The 12,046-nt window shown below is 36.0% G+C and overlaps 1 protein-coding gene across 1 annotated transcript; it reads right to left on the reverse strand.

Annotated features, from left to right (window-relative positions):
* Positions 1-429: 429 nt before the first annotated feature.
* Positions 430-11,622, reverse strand: LOC113494726 (exocyst complex component 6). The gene is made up of 16 exons (XM_026873164.1): positions 11,401-11,622; positions 11,092-11,238; positions 10,686-10,791; positions 10,345-10,483; positions 9,760-9,940; positions 9,406-9,481; positions 9,149-9,290; positions 8,589-8,882; positions 8,176-8,311; positions 7,978-8,063; positions 3,474-3,684; positions 2,935-3,027; positions 2,703-2,817; positions 2,317-2,413; positions 1,853-2,053; positions 430-1,168 (listed from the first exon to the last, which is right to left on the reverse strand). Exons 1-16 carry the CDS (start codon positions 11,419-11,421, stop codon positions 925-927), a joined length of 2,289 nt encoding a protein of 762 aa, XP_026728965.1. The 5' UTR covers positions 11,422-11,622; the 3' UTR covers positions 430-924.
* Positions 11,623-12,046: the final 424 nt, after the last annotated feature.

A 12,046-nucleotide genomic window follows, 5' to 3' on the forward strand; every position in this document is an offset into this window, starting at 1 on the left:
AATTTCTTGATCTTATCTTTAGTATTGTAGTTGGTTATTGTGTGCAATTATGTTGATAAATCATAATATGTAGAGCAATATGACAAAGCTGAAGTATCGTTTGCATAATAAACACGTTTACTAAACTTTAAGTTATTTTTTTTCTTAAGAACATAATATTAATGTAATGATTGCTTTTTGGGTTATATCTTCAGCAAGCCGTTGTAGGGTAATGTTGCTGGACATAGGTATCACAAAGTTCTCAGGTGTGCTAATAAATATTTATTGATTCTCCGTTACTTTTAGTTATTTAGGACTCGCGACGCTGAGGGTACGTAGGTAAAGACAGAAATACAAATTCATAACACTAAATGGTTACCTATAGTATGTTATAGTAGTAGGTAACCGATTTTAATCTTAGAGTATGGAACTCTAATGAAAAAAGATTCGTACAATAAATAGTTTATTACATACAAACAATGTCTTGTTATAAACACTTAATCGTAGGCATAACATATAAATGCTTCTATCACTACTCTGATAAGGCAGTACAGTTCTAAAGGTGTGATCTCTACACAATATACAGATATCTAACAGGCCAATACTTATATGGTGATAATTTTAATTTAAAATGTCTCATTAACATATTTATTAATATTTTTATCATTTAAATCGTACAAAACAAACATTCTCCTTAAAAACAACTACACAATTTTAAAAGAACAAATTAATGAATACTTCGAACAATTCAAGACTAATCACAGAAGTACAACAAAATATGTGACGCTCAAACATACAAGCGAAAACTAAAACATTACTTTTCCGATAAATTTTCACTGTCTTTGATCTTTAAGGAGTAGAAAAGCCACATTCATTTTCATTCAGTCATTTTAGTATAAAACTGTACATTAACACCTGACAATAATACTCCTAGTAATATCTCCCTCACGATCCGTCCTGATTCTGCAATTGTTTCAGCTGTTTCAAGACGGTATCGAGCAACTTCCTTCTATCTCTTTCATTCTTCTTCAAAACAGAGAAGACAGAAGACTTCTGTTCGGCCTCCTTCAACTTCTCTAACAGCATGGCGGCGTCACGGGGCGTGACTAGAGAGTACTTACCGCCGTCGATACCAATATCGTGAAGGTATGATGACCAGTCCCAACCAGTTATCAGGTCCAGGAGTTGCCTTTGAAATAAAGAAGGCATTTTTAGTCAATAAGTGTTAAATAATAATAGGGTATTCTAAGTCGCGTTTTTGTCCTATATTTTGGCAATTTGGTATGCCTTACAGAGATTTTTTGACTGATTTTCATGTATCGGATTGCGACTTGACTCGACGTGACTTTGTTATCAATGGAACAATGGAACTTTTACGGATTATAAACTAGTAAAGTACCGTAACGTATTGTGTCTACAAAAAAAAACCATTTAAAGATCACCTTTATACACAGACACGTACTAAAAGAAGAAATACTTCATAGTTCTTGTTCAATAAATAAATTGGGAAATTCCCAAGCTACAGTTACGCGTTCTAAGACCAACAGGTTCAGCAGGACCAATGCCTGATGAAATGTGCTATACCTCAATCTAGCAAAATGCTTAAACAGTTCACCTTCCTTAAGCCCTGCTACTGACTCCTTGGCAGCAAAGTGCTCGCATTTTGTCGAGGATCAGCTGGTCTAGGGCCCTGTATTAAACCCCCTTCACTACTGAGTGTATTCATACCTGAAGGTAGCACAATGCTTCTACCCGCCTATACCTAAAACCTAATTGGCTCTAATTTCGCAAACCGTACGCATTGAATAATGTCCAGGTACAACACCTGACCGCTTATCGTACGTATATTCCTGTAACAGCTGCCTTGTCTTACCTCAAGCTAGCAAAATGCTCCAACAGTTCGCCCTCCTTAAGCCCTGGTACCGGCTCCCCGGCCGCGAACTGCTCGCACTGGATCACGTCGAGGTTAAGCTGGTCCAGCGCGCCCGACGATATCTGCTTCACGGCGGGGTCTAGCAGCAGGTTGCGAAGGCGGGTCGCGATGCGGTTTGTGGCTGCACGTACTGCTGCCACCCTGGTACAGACCAAAATAAGCAATGATGGTATTGTAAGTTTGACCGTCAGATGGCAATCATCATCAAAACGGAATATCGTATTGATTTACATGTGGACATTAATAGATAATTTTGAATACCAAAAGTTTCCCGTTTAAAATTCGCCTTGAAAGTCAAGTAGAAAAAGTGGTGATTTTATTAATGAGATTATTTTAGACTAGATTTTGCGCACTGGCTTCACGCCATATAATAAAACTTTTTTGTTTTGCTGTACGCCACTTACCGCGCTCTTTCAGGTAGCTGCTCGAGTGACGTCAGCACGCCGGAGAGATAGCTGAGCATGTCGGTGACGAAAGATGATGCCTGACCAGTAGGCTCAACTGCAACATATAAATATATTTAAATATGTGCTTTTCAATAAACACTTGGCTAAAAGTGGTTGAGGTCACCAAGCCAATTCCACGAGCATTTGTGTGGTACAGGAATGCTTATCGTGGGTCTTTGTGCCTATGACTTGAATGTTTGTGAAGCGTCTGCGATAATAAAAGGGCATAATTCTATTACACTTACATAAGAAGCATTTTGTTTAAGATCTCTGTGACGTCAGGCGTAATTCCAATTATTTTTATACTGAAGTCAAACAGACATACAAGAAGTTTATTTTCTTACCTAACAACCAATCATAGTTCTCGAGATCAAGAAACTCGTCGACTTTCTTTTCAAGCTTGTCACAGATCTGTTGCTCAGCGTCGTCGCGTGCCGCTTGGAACATACTGCCAGCCGTCTGTGGATATAACAATAACTATCTTATTACTTAAGCAATAAGATTGATTATTGTATGAATGAGTTAGGCTCTGGGTAGGTATGGTGTGTCCTATTTTTAATGGTATTTAAGACGTACCTGTGTAGTGACCAGTTCAGATCCAGTAATGTTGCTTATAAATTCATAGAGGCATAAGGTTGCGCCTTCCAAGTACTGAGTATCCACTATTATCTGAAATGAAATAATAATAGTATGTCTTTTAGCTTAGTAGAAATAAACGAAATTCGGAACGTAGGAAATATCATTTATAAAATTACCAAATTCACTTTTATTTAAAGAATATTATTTATATCCATGGGATTAAAAATCATTTCGTTTTTGCTGCTGGCAACATGCCTCTTAAAGCAAGACAGTGCACTACATGGTGCAGAGTATTTCTTCCAAGCCTGCAGTGGAATAGTTTTTTCCACTTATTCAATTTACTATTTCTGACTAATTTATTTCGTCCAAAAAAGATAACAGTTTTTCCGAATGACACGGTTTTGGAAGTATTCAGTGGTTTCATTGTAGATGCTAGACAGCATTTGCAATGACGGCCAATAGTAACAGATTAGACCACTAAAACAGACTAATCCACAAATACATAAGGCTCCGACATATTATTATACAATGTATACCTGTACGAGCTGCATGAGCGGCAGCGGGCGGCGGAAGAGTGCGGACAGACAGCCCGTGAAGGAGCGGCTCAGCAGCAGCGACGCGGAGTGGCGCGCCGCCGCCGCCCGCCGCGCGCCGCCCAGCCCCAGCCCCGCCGAGTACTTCAGCCACGCGTAGATGAACTCCTTCACCTGCACGTACACCGCCGGCACGCTGCGGGAGAACGGGAACCTAAGGGGGGACATATTTGTTAAACTTTACCTTGATAACGTACTAGTAAGGGACTTTTTTATAGACAAGAAAATGATGACGGAGACAACTAGCAAGGAACAAGAGAAAAACGTAGGCGGACTTCAATCAATCATATTGTCATATTCTATGTTGAATGAGCGGCCAACTTGAGGAGAGTATATCTGTTTACGTGGAAGATATTTAAACCTTTGCCGCACAGTGCTAAATATAGGGCAATTCGACTCAGCTCATAACGCGAGGACATACCTCACGTCATTAATTTCGAAGTTATATATTGCCTACGATTAGGTACAGGAAACCTGTCTGCGCTGACAGATACGAACTCTTCCTGCCGGCAGACTATCAGTCTCATAGCCGTAAAAAATGTATTTCGTATTGTTTATTATGCCTCAGACATGGAAAAGTTTTAAAATATACATGTACTAGCGGTCGCCCGCGGCTCCGCCCGCGTGGATATCGGTTACCGTTGCAAAAAGCCTACCCAGGAAAAACACGGTAAGCAAACAAAATGATTCCCAGGTCAATTCACAGACACCGACACTAACATCGACGTAGCAGTCACTATCTGCAGGCTGAACAGATTTTCTTTCTGTGGATGTTGTAGAACCCGTTGTTTTAGGATAGAAAACTTAAGCTATTATTGTAGAGCTTCTCTATACACAACTATTATTTTCTGGTAACAAAATATAGTGATGGTCGGGAGCCCCGACCCGTGATAGGGCAACGTAAAGTTGCCCATGCGTAAAACATTCTTTTCGTAAATCAATTACTACTAATTTGAATGTTTGGCCCTGGGATTTGTTTATCGTGAGTGCGAAAGAATTTTTTACTGGAAATTGGAGCCTTTTGAAGGGCATAGACAAAGTAAGAGTCATGGGTATTCTTGGTTTATGAGCTAATTCAGCAGCTGCAGGGCCGGTGATAATCTTCGCAACTATTAAATTATCTTTTAGCTCCTTTATAAAAAGTCTCGTGCCATTACACATGTTGGGGGGTCTTAAATTTCTAAGAAGCATTATCGGCGTGCCAACTTTTAACGACAGTTCATAAGGTGGAAGCCCAGCGGGGTTCAGAGAATTTAAAAATTCCTTACTGCGTCCTCGATGTTAGGCTCACCGGGCCTTGGTAACGCCTACTTCGCAACGGGCCGTGCAGAAGAAATCGTAATATTTTAATTTCGCTATAACTTCAGAACCAAACGTCCAATTTTAATCATTCAAAGACCAAATATTAACTAAATTAACTGTACTTAGTGATGAAATTTATTTTGATAAGGTTTAATAGCATGATAAGGATTAAATGTAGTCCAAAACAAATCAAGATTTTTCAATAAAAAATGGTTATTGTGCCTCACTCGACATAGATAGGTATAGTGTGTTGCGGACTTATTTGTAGATATTTATAAGATCTACAATTACTTAGAACATTTTATGGTTCTATCTTTAATAGTTTAGGCAGGGTACGCAAAATAAGCAACTTTTTTGGTTGATTTTTTACACCTTGTGTCCGAAAAACCCTAATATCTTACGGAACCCTATTTTTGATCAAAATTAAATACAGCCTATATTACTCGTGGATAATGTAGTTTTTGAATGGTGAAAAAAAAGAAAGTTTTCCTCTTTATAATATTAGTGTAGACTAGCTGTTGCCCGCGACTTTGGCTGCGTGATTTTCAAGATGTGAAAAACTATGAAGTTTAATAATAACGATCATCGCAAAAATGTAATGCAATATTGAAAATGAAACACTTTTTTTTATATTTTAAGCTTGCTTTTTTATTTCTAAATTAGCTGTTGCCCGACTTCGTCCCCGTGGCTAGAAGATATGATTTATACCTGCCCTGGTTTTTCACATTTTTCATTGTATCTTCGCTCCTATTAGTCGCAGCGTGATTGTTTATAGCCTAAAGCCTTCCTCGATAAATGGTCTATTCAACCCAAAAAGAATTTTTCAATTTGGACCAGTAGTTCCTGAGATTACCGCGATCAAATAGGAAAAAATAACAGAAGGTATAACTCAGTCTTAGCACTTCTAAAAATGTTTTACTTTCGAGGGTTTTCTATTTTCTAATTGGGTGGCCTACACCTGAAATTGCTAGACGGATTATGACAGTGATTATGAGGTATCATAAAATTATTTTTGTACTGTAACCAAAGAGGTAAACCAGAACCATATTACTGAGGCCCCGGTGTCCGTTTGTCTGTCTGTCACCTGGCTGTTTCTTAGGAACAGTGATAGTCACACAGTTGTTATTTTCACACACGATGTTTTCTGACAATATAAAGAAGATGTCAAATTATTTTTGTGGACGGAGCTGGTGAAGTGAGAGACGGGCTCGGTAACTGCGGATTTTACATAGTTTCATAAAATATAAGATTTTGCAAAATTGCGCCCAGATAAACGGTTTCCTAATGTTTGATTGTCCTCTTAATATTAAAACTGATCTTCCTCACAAACATATGGAATATTTCCAATATAAAAAAGTTTTTTTTTAAAATTGACAATGACAAAAATATAAAGTATAGGATATGTGTAATTTGTGATGTTACGACAAAGCAAAATATGAACATAAAAGTGACTTCATGTGCATGAGTTCTATTTACTGTACCAATTTACATAAAAAATTACGTATTTTATTCGTTAACCTACCTGACGATCATTGAAGTAAAATACCTACCGTCATCCCTACTGCATAAATGGAACTTAAATAAAGACTACGTGAGGTTGGTTATGAGGTTACGCTGTCGATACCGACAGCCAAAATGAATTTTCCAGACATTGTATGACGGTACATCCGTCATAGCTGTGCTGATAGCTACACGCTATTATGAGCCTTATTGGGGAAATTTAGAAAAATATGTTCCTAAGCCTCGTCGGCTTAGGGATCTCAGAAACTCATTCAGTCTCGTTCCTTCCCCTGTTTTTACCAGGCTACGAAAGAAGAAAATTTTAAATAAGTAGAGATTACAATAAATTACCTATTAAAGGAATTTTTGGAAGGGCCACTTGTGCAGTCTCTATAATGGCGGTTGTAGACCGATCAAAACGTTAAAATATTGAAAATTCCCAGGTATCAGTACACATTATTCTATCAATAGATACATAATGTCTATTCGTTGATAGCTTTGGTCTTATAGATCTTTCACATTGCATACCTATTATGCAGTTTTTATGCAAGTTTTCTGGGCTTTTATATCCGAAATACTTTTGGCCTATGTAATGTTGCAAATTTAAGAAGAATATTTCATTGTTTGAAAGGCTTTTTTGTTTGTTTGAAAGTTTATATTTTTGTAAATTTTTGCTAGTTGTTACAGATGAACCAAGGTAATAATTAACTATGTCGTTCAGTAAGTTTTTGTTATGCATAATTATAGATGAGATCAATGTGAACTACAAAATGTTTGTTGTTGTTCCTTTCTTTCAAGAATGTACCGAATACGGTAACAATTGCATAAAAAAAAAACGTATTAGTTTATGTTTCTTTTATTTTACTTGTGAAATAGTCGCGGTAGGCCTATATCAGACTAAGAGAATAAAATTATTTATTTTCGAAAAATCCTATTATTGCTCTGCCAAAAGTCTTAAGATAAATAGCGTGATGTTTTTTTGTGTAAATTGATGACCGTGCTGCCTACTACTCAATGGGGTGAAAATACACTTCATAATTGTATTACACGATGTTACGGGTAACTCCAAAAATTTAAAACTTTACTGCTCATGCCCCCTGCATAGTAGCGTTATGGTTTTTGTATATTTGTTGTATCATGTGTACGATAAGGATCATGCAAAATTTGAACGAAATATATTCAGTACTTTATAAGATAATTTGATATTTGTTTATAGATATAAAAGGCTCCTGTTCACCCCCTGTAACGAAAAGCGAGATAATAAGTAAAAAGTATGTTGACCGGACCTCTTGTTGATATTCTCTGAAAATTTGAATCAAATCTATCTAGTATTTCCGAGATCTTTCCGGACATACATACAGACAAACAGACAAACAGATAAAAATTCTAAAAATCATATCTTCGGCATCGGAATCGTTCGTAGACCATCCTGCAATTATTCTTTTTTTTAAATATTCCATGTTCAGTTTTCACTTTTCTACAACTTTATTATATGTATAGATTAAAAATATTCATTGTACAGTTTTCACTTTTCTACAATTTTATTATATGTATAGATATAGATGTATTTAACTTAAATTCATCAGACCTACAAAACATTAGCCTGATATTAGATTATAACAATTGTTGTTAAAAAATTACTCACTTCCTTGGAAAAGGCTGCGTTTCAAGTTCTTCGCCGTCATAAGGAAACGTGTCCATTACTTCATCATATTGATCTTGATTTTCAACCTGAAACAAATCGAATATGATTCATACATAAAAATGCAGCAATTCTAAGAATAATTAATCAATGTGGGACTTATTGTAAGTAAATAAAACGCATTTTACATTGCACTCTTACCTCTATAGGCACAAAGGAGGCGTTATCAAGAATGTCTCTGAATACAACCACCCATCTCTGCATCAATACCTCTGTGTAATGTTCCGCCATCTCTTGCAGTAACAAAGGCAATGGATCCGTAGGCAGGCCGTAACATCTACAGATAAAATTGTAATAATCAGTACGAAAGAATTATATATTTTCTTAATTCAGTGGGTGAGGAGTTTTCCCACCATTAGGAGAATTAAGTTACCATTTAAGGATAATAGAACGCAAGATTAACTTTGAAAAACAATATATCGGTAACCCAGGACAAAATCATTTCGCAAAAAATACTCTTCTAGCTATCTTTCTCCAACAAGATTCCACTTACTTCTGATTAATATCAATTCAGCCCTAAAATAACACTTTGTAAAGCATAAAAATATACTCACTTTAGCGTATTAATAAACAGCACTATCTGATGCTTGATACTCAACATGAGCGTAGGATCCGTGATCAGTGACGTGTTGGTCCTTAGGGTCGAAGCCACTTTGGTGACCGACATACTCCACATGTCCAACAGCCAGTCCTTTGAGACGAGACCTGCGCCTGCGCTTAGTAAATGCTCCTCTAGGATGAAGAAGCCGAGGACAGCGTTGAGATAGTTCTTCACACCTTGGATCGAGTCGTGTAGGTTTACTGATGCGGGTATGAGGACCAAGCGAGCTTGTTGCTTTCGCTGTGCTCTAAAAATATGTAATGCGTAGTATAGAGAACGTCATGCTAATTCATATTTACTCTTTAGTACGTGTAAGTACTGGTTCAATACGAAAGTTACTAATAATAAAGTTACTAAGTTACGAATTTTAGTCAAATGGAGAGACTTTTGCATATCATTGGGAAATTAGATAGTTTGGTCTAAATGTAATAAGTAAGGTGAGTAATAAGTTTAGGCTTTGTTAAGTTTTTTGTAAATAAAACGTTACAAAAAAATCGCTAATCTGGCCTTTACCTGTAATACTGTATGAAGTCATTCTTAGCGCCGAGAACGCTGTGAATGTGTAGACATCTATGCAGAGGACTGAAGTCTACCAACTCATGCGGACATTGTGGTCCAGAGCTTTCCTTTGCTGAAATTCCCAGTACTTGCATATCTGACAAACAAAGACCACTGATTAAAAGGACGAAACATTTGAGATACGTCTAGATGTAACCCACATAGAGTAGCTGTACTGTACTTGGACTATAAGTATTGTTTACCAAACCTACCTTTTTTATTTTTGACAATACTGGCTAAACTCCTTCCAAGCATCTCTTGTGTTTGTTTTAAAGCCATCGCTCCAACCTGCAAAGACCTTGAGGATATTAGTAAACCTTATCACTGCTATTAGCTTTTGAAATAATCTTGAAACTATATTTGTTTTAAGAAACATACTTGGGAAAAAGACAAGGATGATGATGTTGACATGCAATATCCACAAAATGTTTTAGTTTCGAAAAATCGACACAAGGTGATACTCAATAATTATTCTTAAAATAACAATAATCAATCTAACAACTACCACTACAAAAACTACCTTATTACCACGCCATAAGCTACACATTTGTCCCATAAACACTGACCTGTGGACTAAGCTTCCTTATATTCTCGAGGAAGTCCCTCAAATCCGCCATACTTGCGTCCTGTATAGCCTGTCGTAGCCGCGGTATGTCTGTGGAGATCTGAGCGCACCACTTGTAGGGGCCGACGCGCGGTAGGAGCACGTGTTCAAGTTGTTCAAGAGTTTTGAGGGCTGGGTAGTATCTACAGGAATAAATGGTTTTGTTAAAGACTTTTCGTTAAGTAAGATTTATGAATCAACTTGAAGGAGATTTTGGATTGCTTATTCAGTGTGATTTCTATTAATTACTAGAATGATGATAGGGTGTGACACTTCTTTGCATTTTGTTTTGGACTTCATATGAGATTTTAGATTGCCTAATCAGTGCCATCTCTATTATTGTTAGCAATTAAGTGTATTGTCAGTTGTAATGGGCCATTTGGCTCATGTTAAGTCTAATAATGTACAAGGAAAAAAACATTCTGAGAATTATAAATATAATTAATCTCAGAATTATTTTTATTTATTGTTTCTTTGTAACTAATATAAATAATTTTATGCTAATATAACACAACTAATGTAACTAAAATAAATAATTTTCTTAAACCTCTTAGCTTCAACTTGTGACTTGAGTTTGGAATATGTGGTAAGTAAGGGCAGACAGAGTTCCATCTTCTCAATGGTGGCAGCTATGTTCAACTCAACCCTGCGAGCCCTGATCAACTCCTCAGCTTTGGCACACAGACCTATGCAAAGATGAACATTAGATAGATAGATCAAATCTTCTATAATCTATCACACCCAAAAGTGATAAAAAAAAATTATGAATTTTTTTTTTATCAGTTTACACTACAAAAATGATTTTTTTTTCAAGTTTTCAAAATTGTTTTTTGGATTTTTAGCAATGTAAACACAAACACTTTTGTACCTAAATAATTTATAACTCACTATCTGTGGTATCTTTGACGTTAGCATCCACATTGGATATCTCGGCATGGAGCTCCTCAGCATGTGACCGCACTTGCAGCAACTCACGGATTGAGTCAATGAAGCCCTGAAATTATCAATCACACCCCATTTTGAGGAAAAACCAATACCAATTATAAGGTTCTTGTAGATAAAAATAGCCCACAAAGTGAAAAGATGAGTATATATTGTTAATATTTGAAAATCTGTTTTTTTTTTCAGCACAAACAATGGTATCCAAATGACTTATTATAAATAATTTCAATCAAATGAACACTTCTTTTAGAGCATCAAATTTTATCATAACAGGAAACTTGATTTTCCTACAACAAAAAGTATAGTTCACATTAAAATTGCATAACTTTGAGTTCTACTGATTTTTTTTTACCTGGTAATGAAAGTTGCACAGTTTTTCAATCTCCTTATCATGTTGTTTGATGCGCTCATCCAGCTGCTGAACGAACGCTTCGTGTCCTTCACCCTCATATATAGATCGGAACGCCGGCCCCCAATAATCATCGATACCTTCAATTTCCTGTGACATTCAAACATTTTAAACATCTTTATGATTTCATAAACATAGCAACCAACGTTTTAATTTACGGTCTTTTTACACATTAGCTTAGCTACGGACTAGTTAGTCATTCGAATAAGGTAAATATAACATAAATTATGGAAATCCCAAGTGGGTGTATACCTGAATCGTTGCGTTCGTCATTATAGCTTAATTGTCCTAAATTGTTATCACTTCACAGAAAGGAGACGTCATGTAATAGAAGATAACTCTGATTCTTTACTCGGTAAATGTATTTTTCTGGTTTTAAGATTTTATTGACTATGAAAATAAATAAAAATATACTGTTTTATCATAGGAATTGTGACAAGGATGCCAGTATGTCAGATTTGACTTTTCGAATGTTTCAAAGGATTGACAATGACATTGAAATGAGAAAATAGCGAAATCTACAGAATTAGATTTTAAATTCGTCGAATAAAATATTATAATTTATTTTAGGTGTTAAATATTTTTATTTTTTCATCCTATTATAAAAGTAGAAAAGTAGTCAACGTAAGTTTTTGCAATAACCAAATGCTTTAGAATTTCAATGCGTATAGAGAAACGGGCAAAAAGTGTTTCCAGTTACAAAATCAAAGTACACCTAATTACTCCAGGTTTCATGGAAACTTAGCATCTATTAAGATAAAAACACTACACTATTATGTTTAATTTAAAAACATTGTCATAATTTAACATGAATGATTATGATCTTGTAAATTCCCTGTTACATCCACCAGCAGCAGTTTGTATTTGGAATGGTAACTTTGAAATTGTAACGTCAAAA

Source organism: Trichoplusia ni, chromosome 6, assembly GCF_003590095.1.
Source record: "Trichoplusia ni isolate ovarian cell line Hi5 chromosome 6, tn1, whole genome shotgun sequence".
Taxonomy (NCBI): domain Eukaryota; kingdom Metazoa; phylum Arthropoda; class Insecta; order Lepidoptera; family Noctuidae; genus Trichoplusia; species Trichoplusia ni.

Excerpts from the sequence above, each read along its gene's own strand:
- LOC113494726 (XM_026873164.1), bottom strand. The coding sequence starts at position 11,421 with ATGACGAACGCAACGATTCAG. Across the intron at positions 9,291-9,405 it reads TATTGTCAAAAATAAAAAAG|ATATGCAAGTACTGGGAATT; the intron begins GTAGGTTTGGTA and ends TTTGTTTGTCAG. Across the intron at positions 3,028-3,473 it reads CGCTCATGCAGCTCGTACAG|ATAATAGTGGATACTCAGTA; the intron begins GTATACATTGTA and ends ATTTCATTTCAG.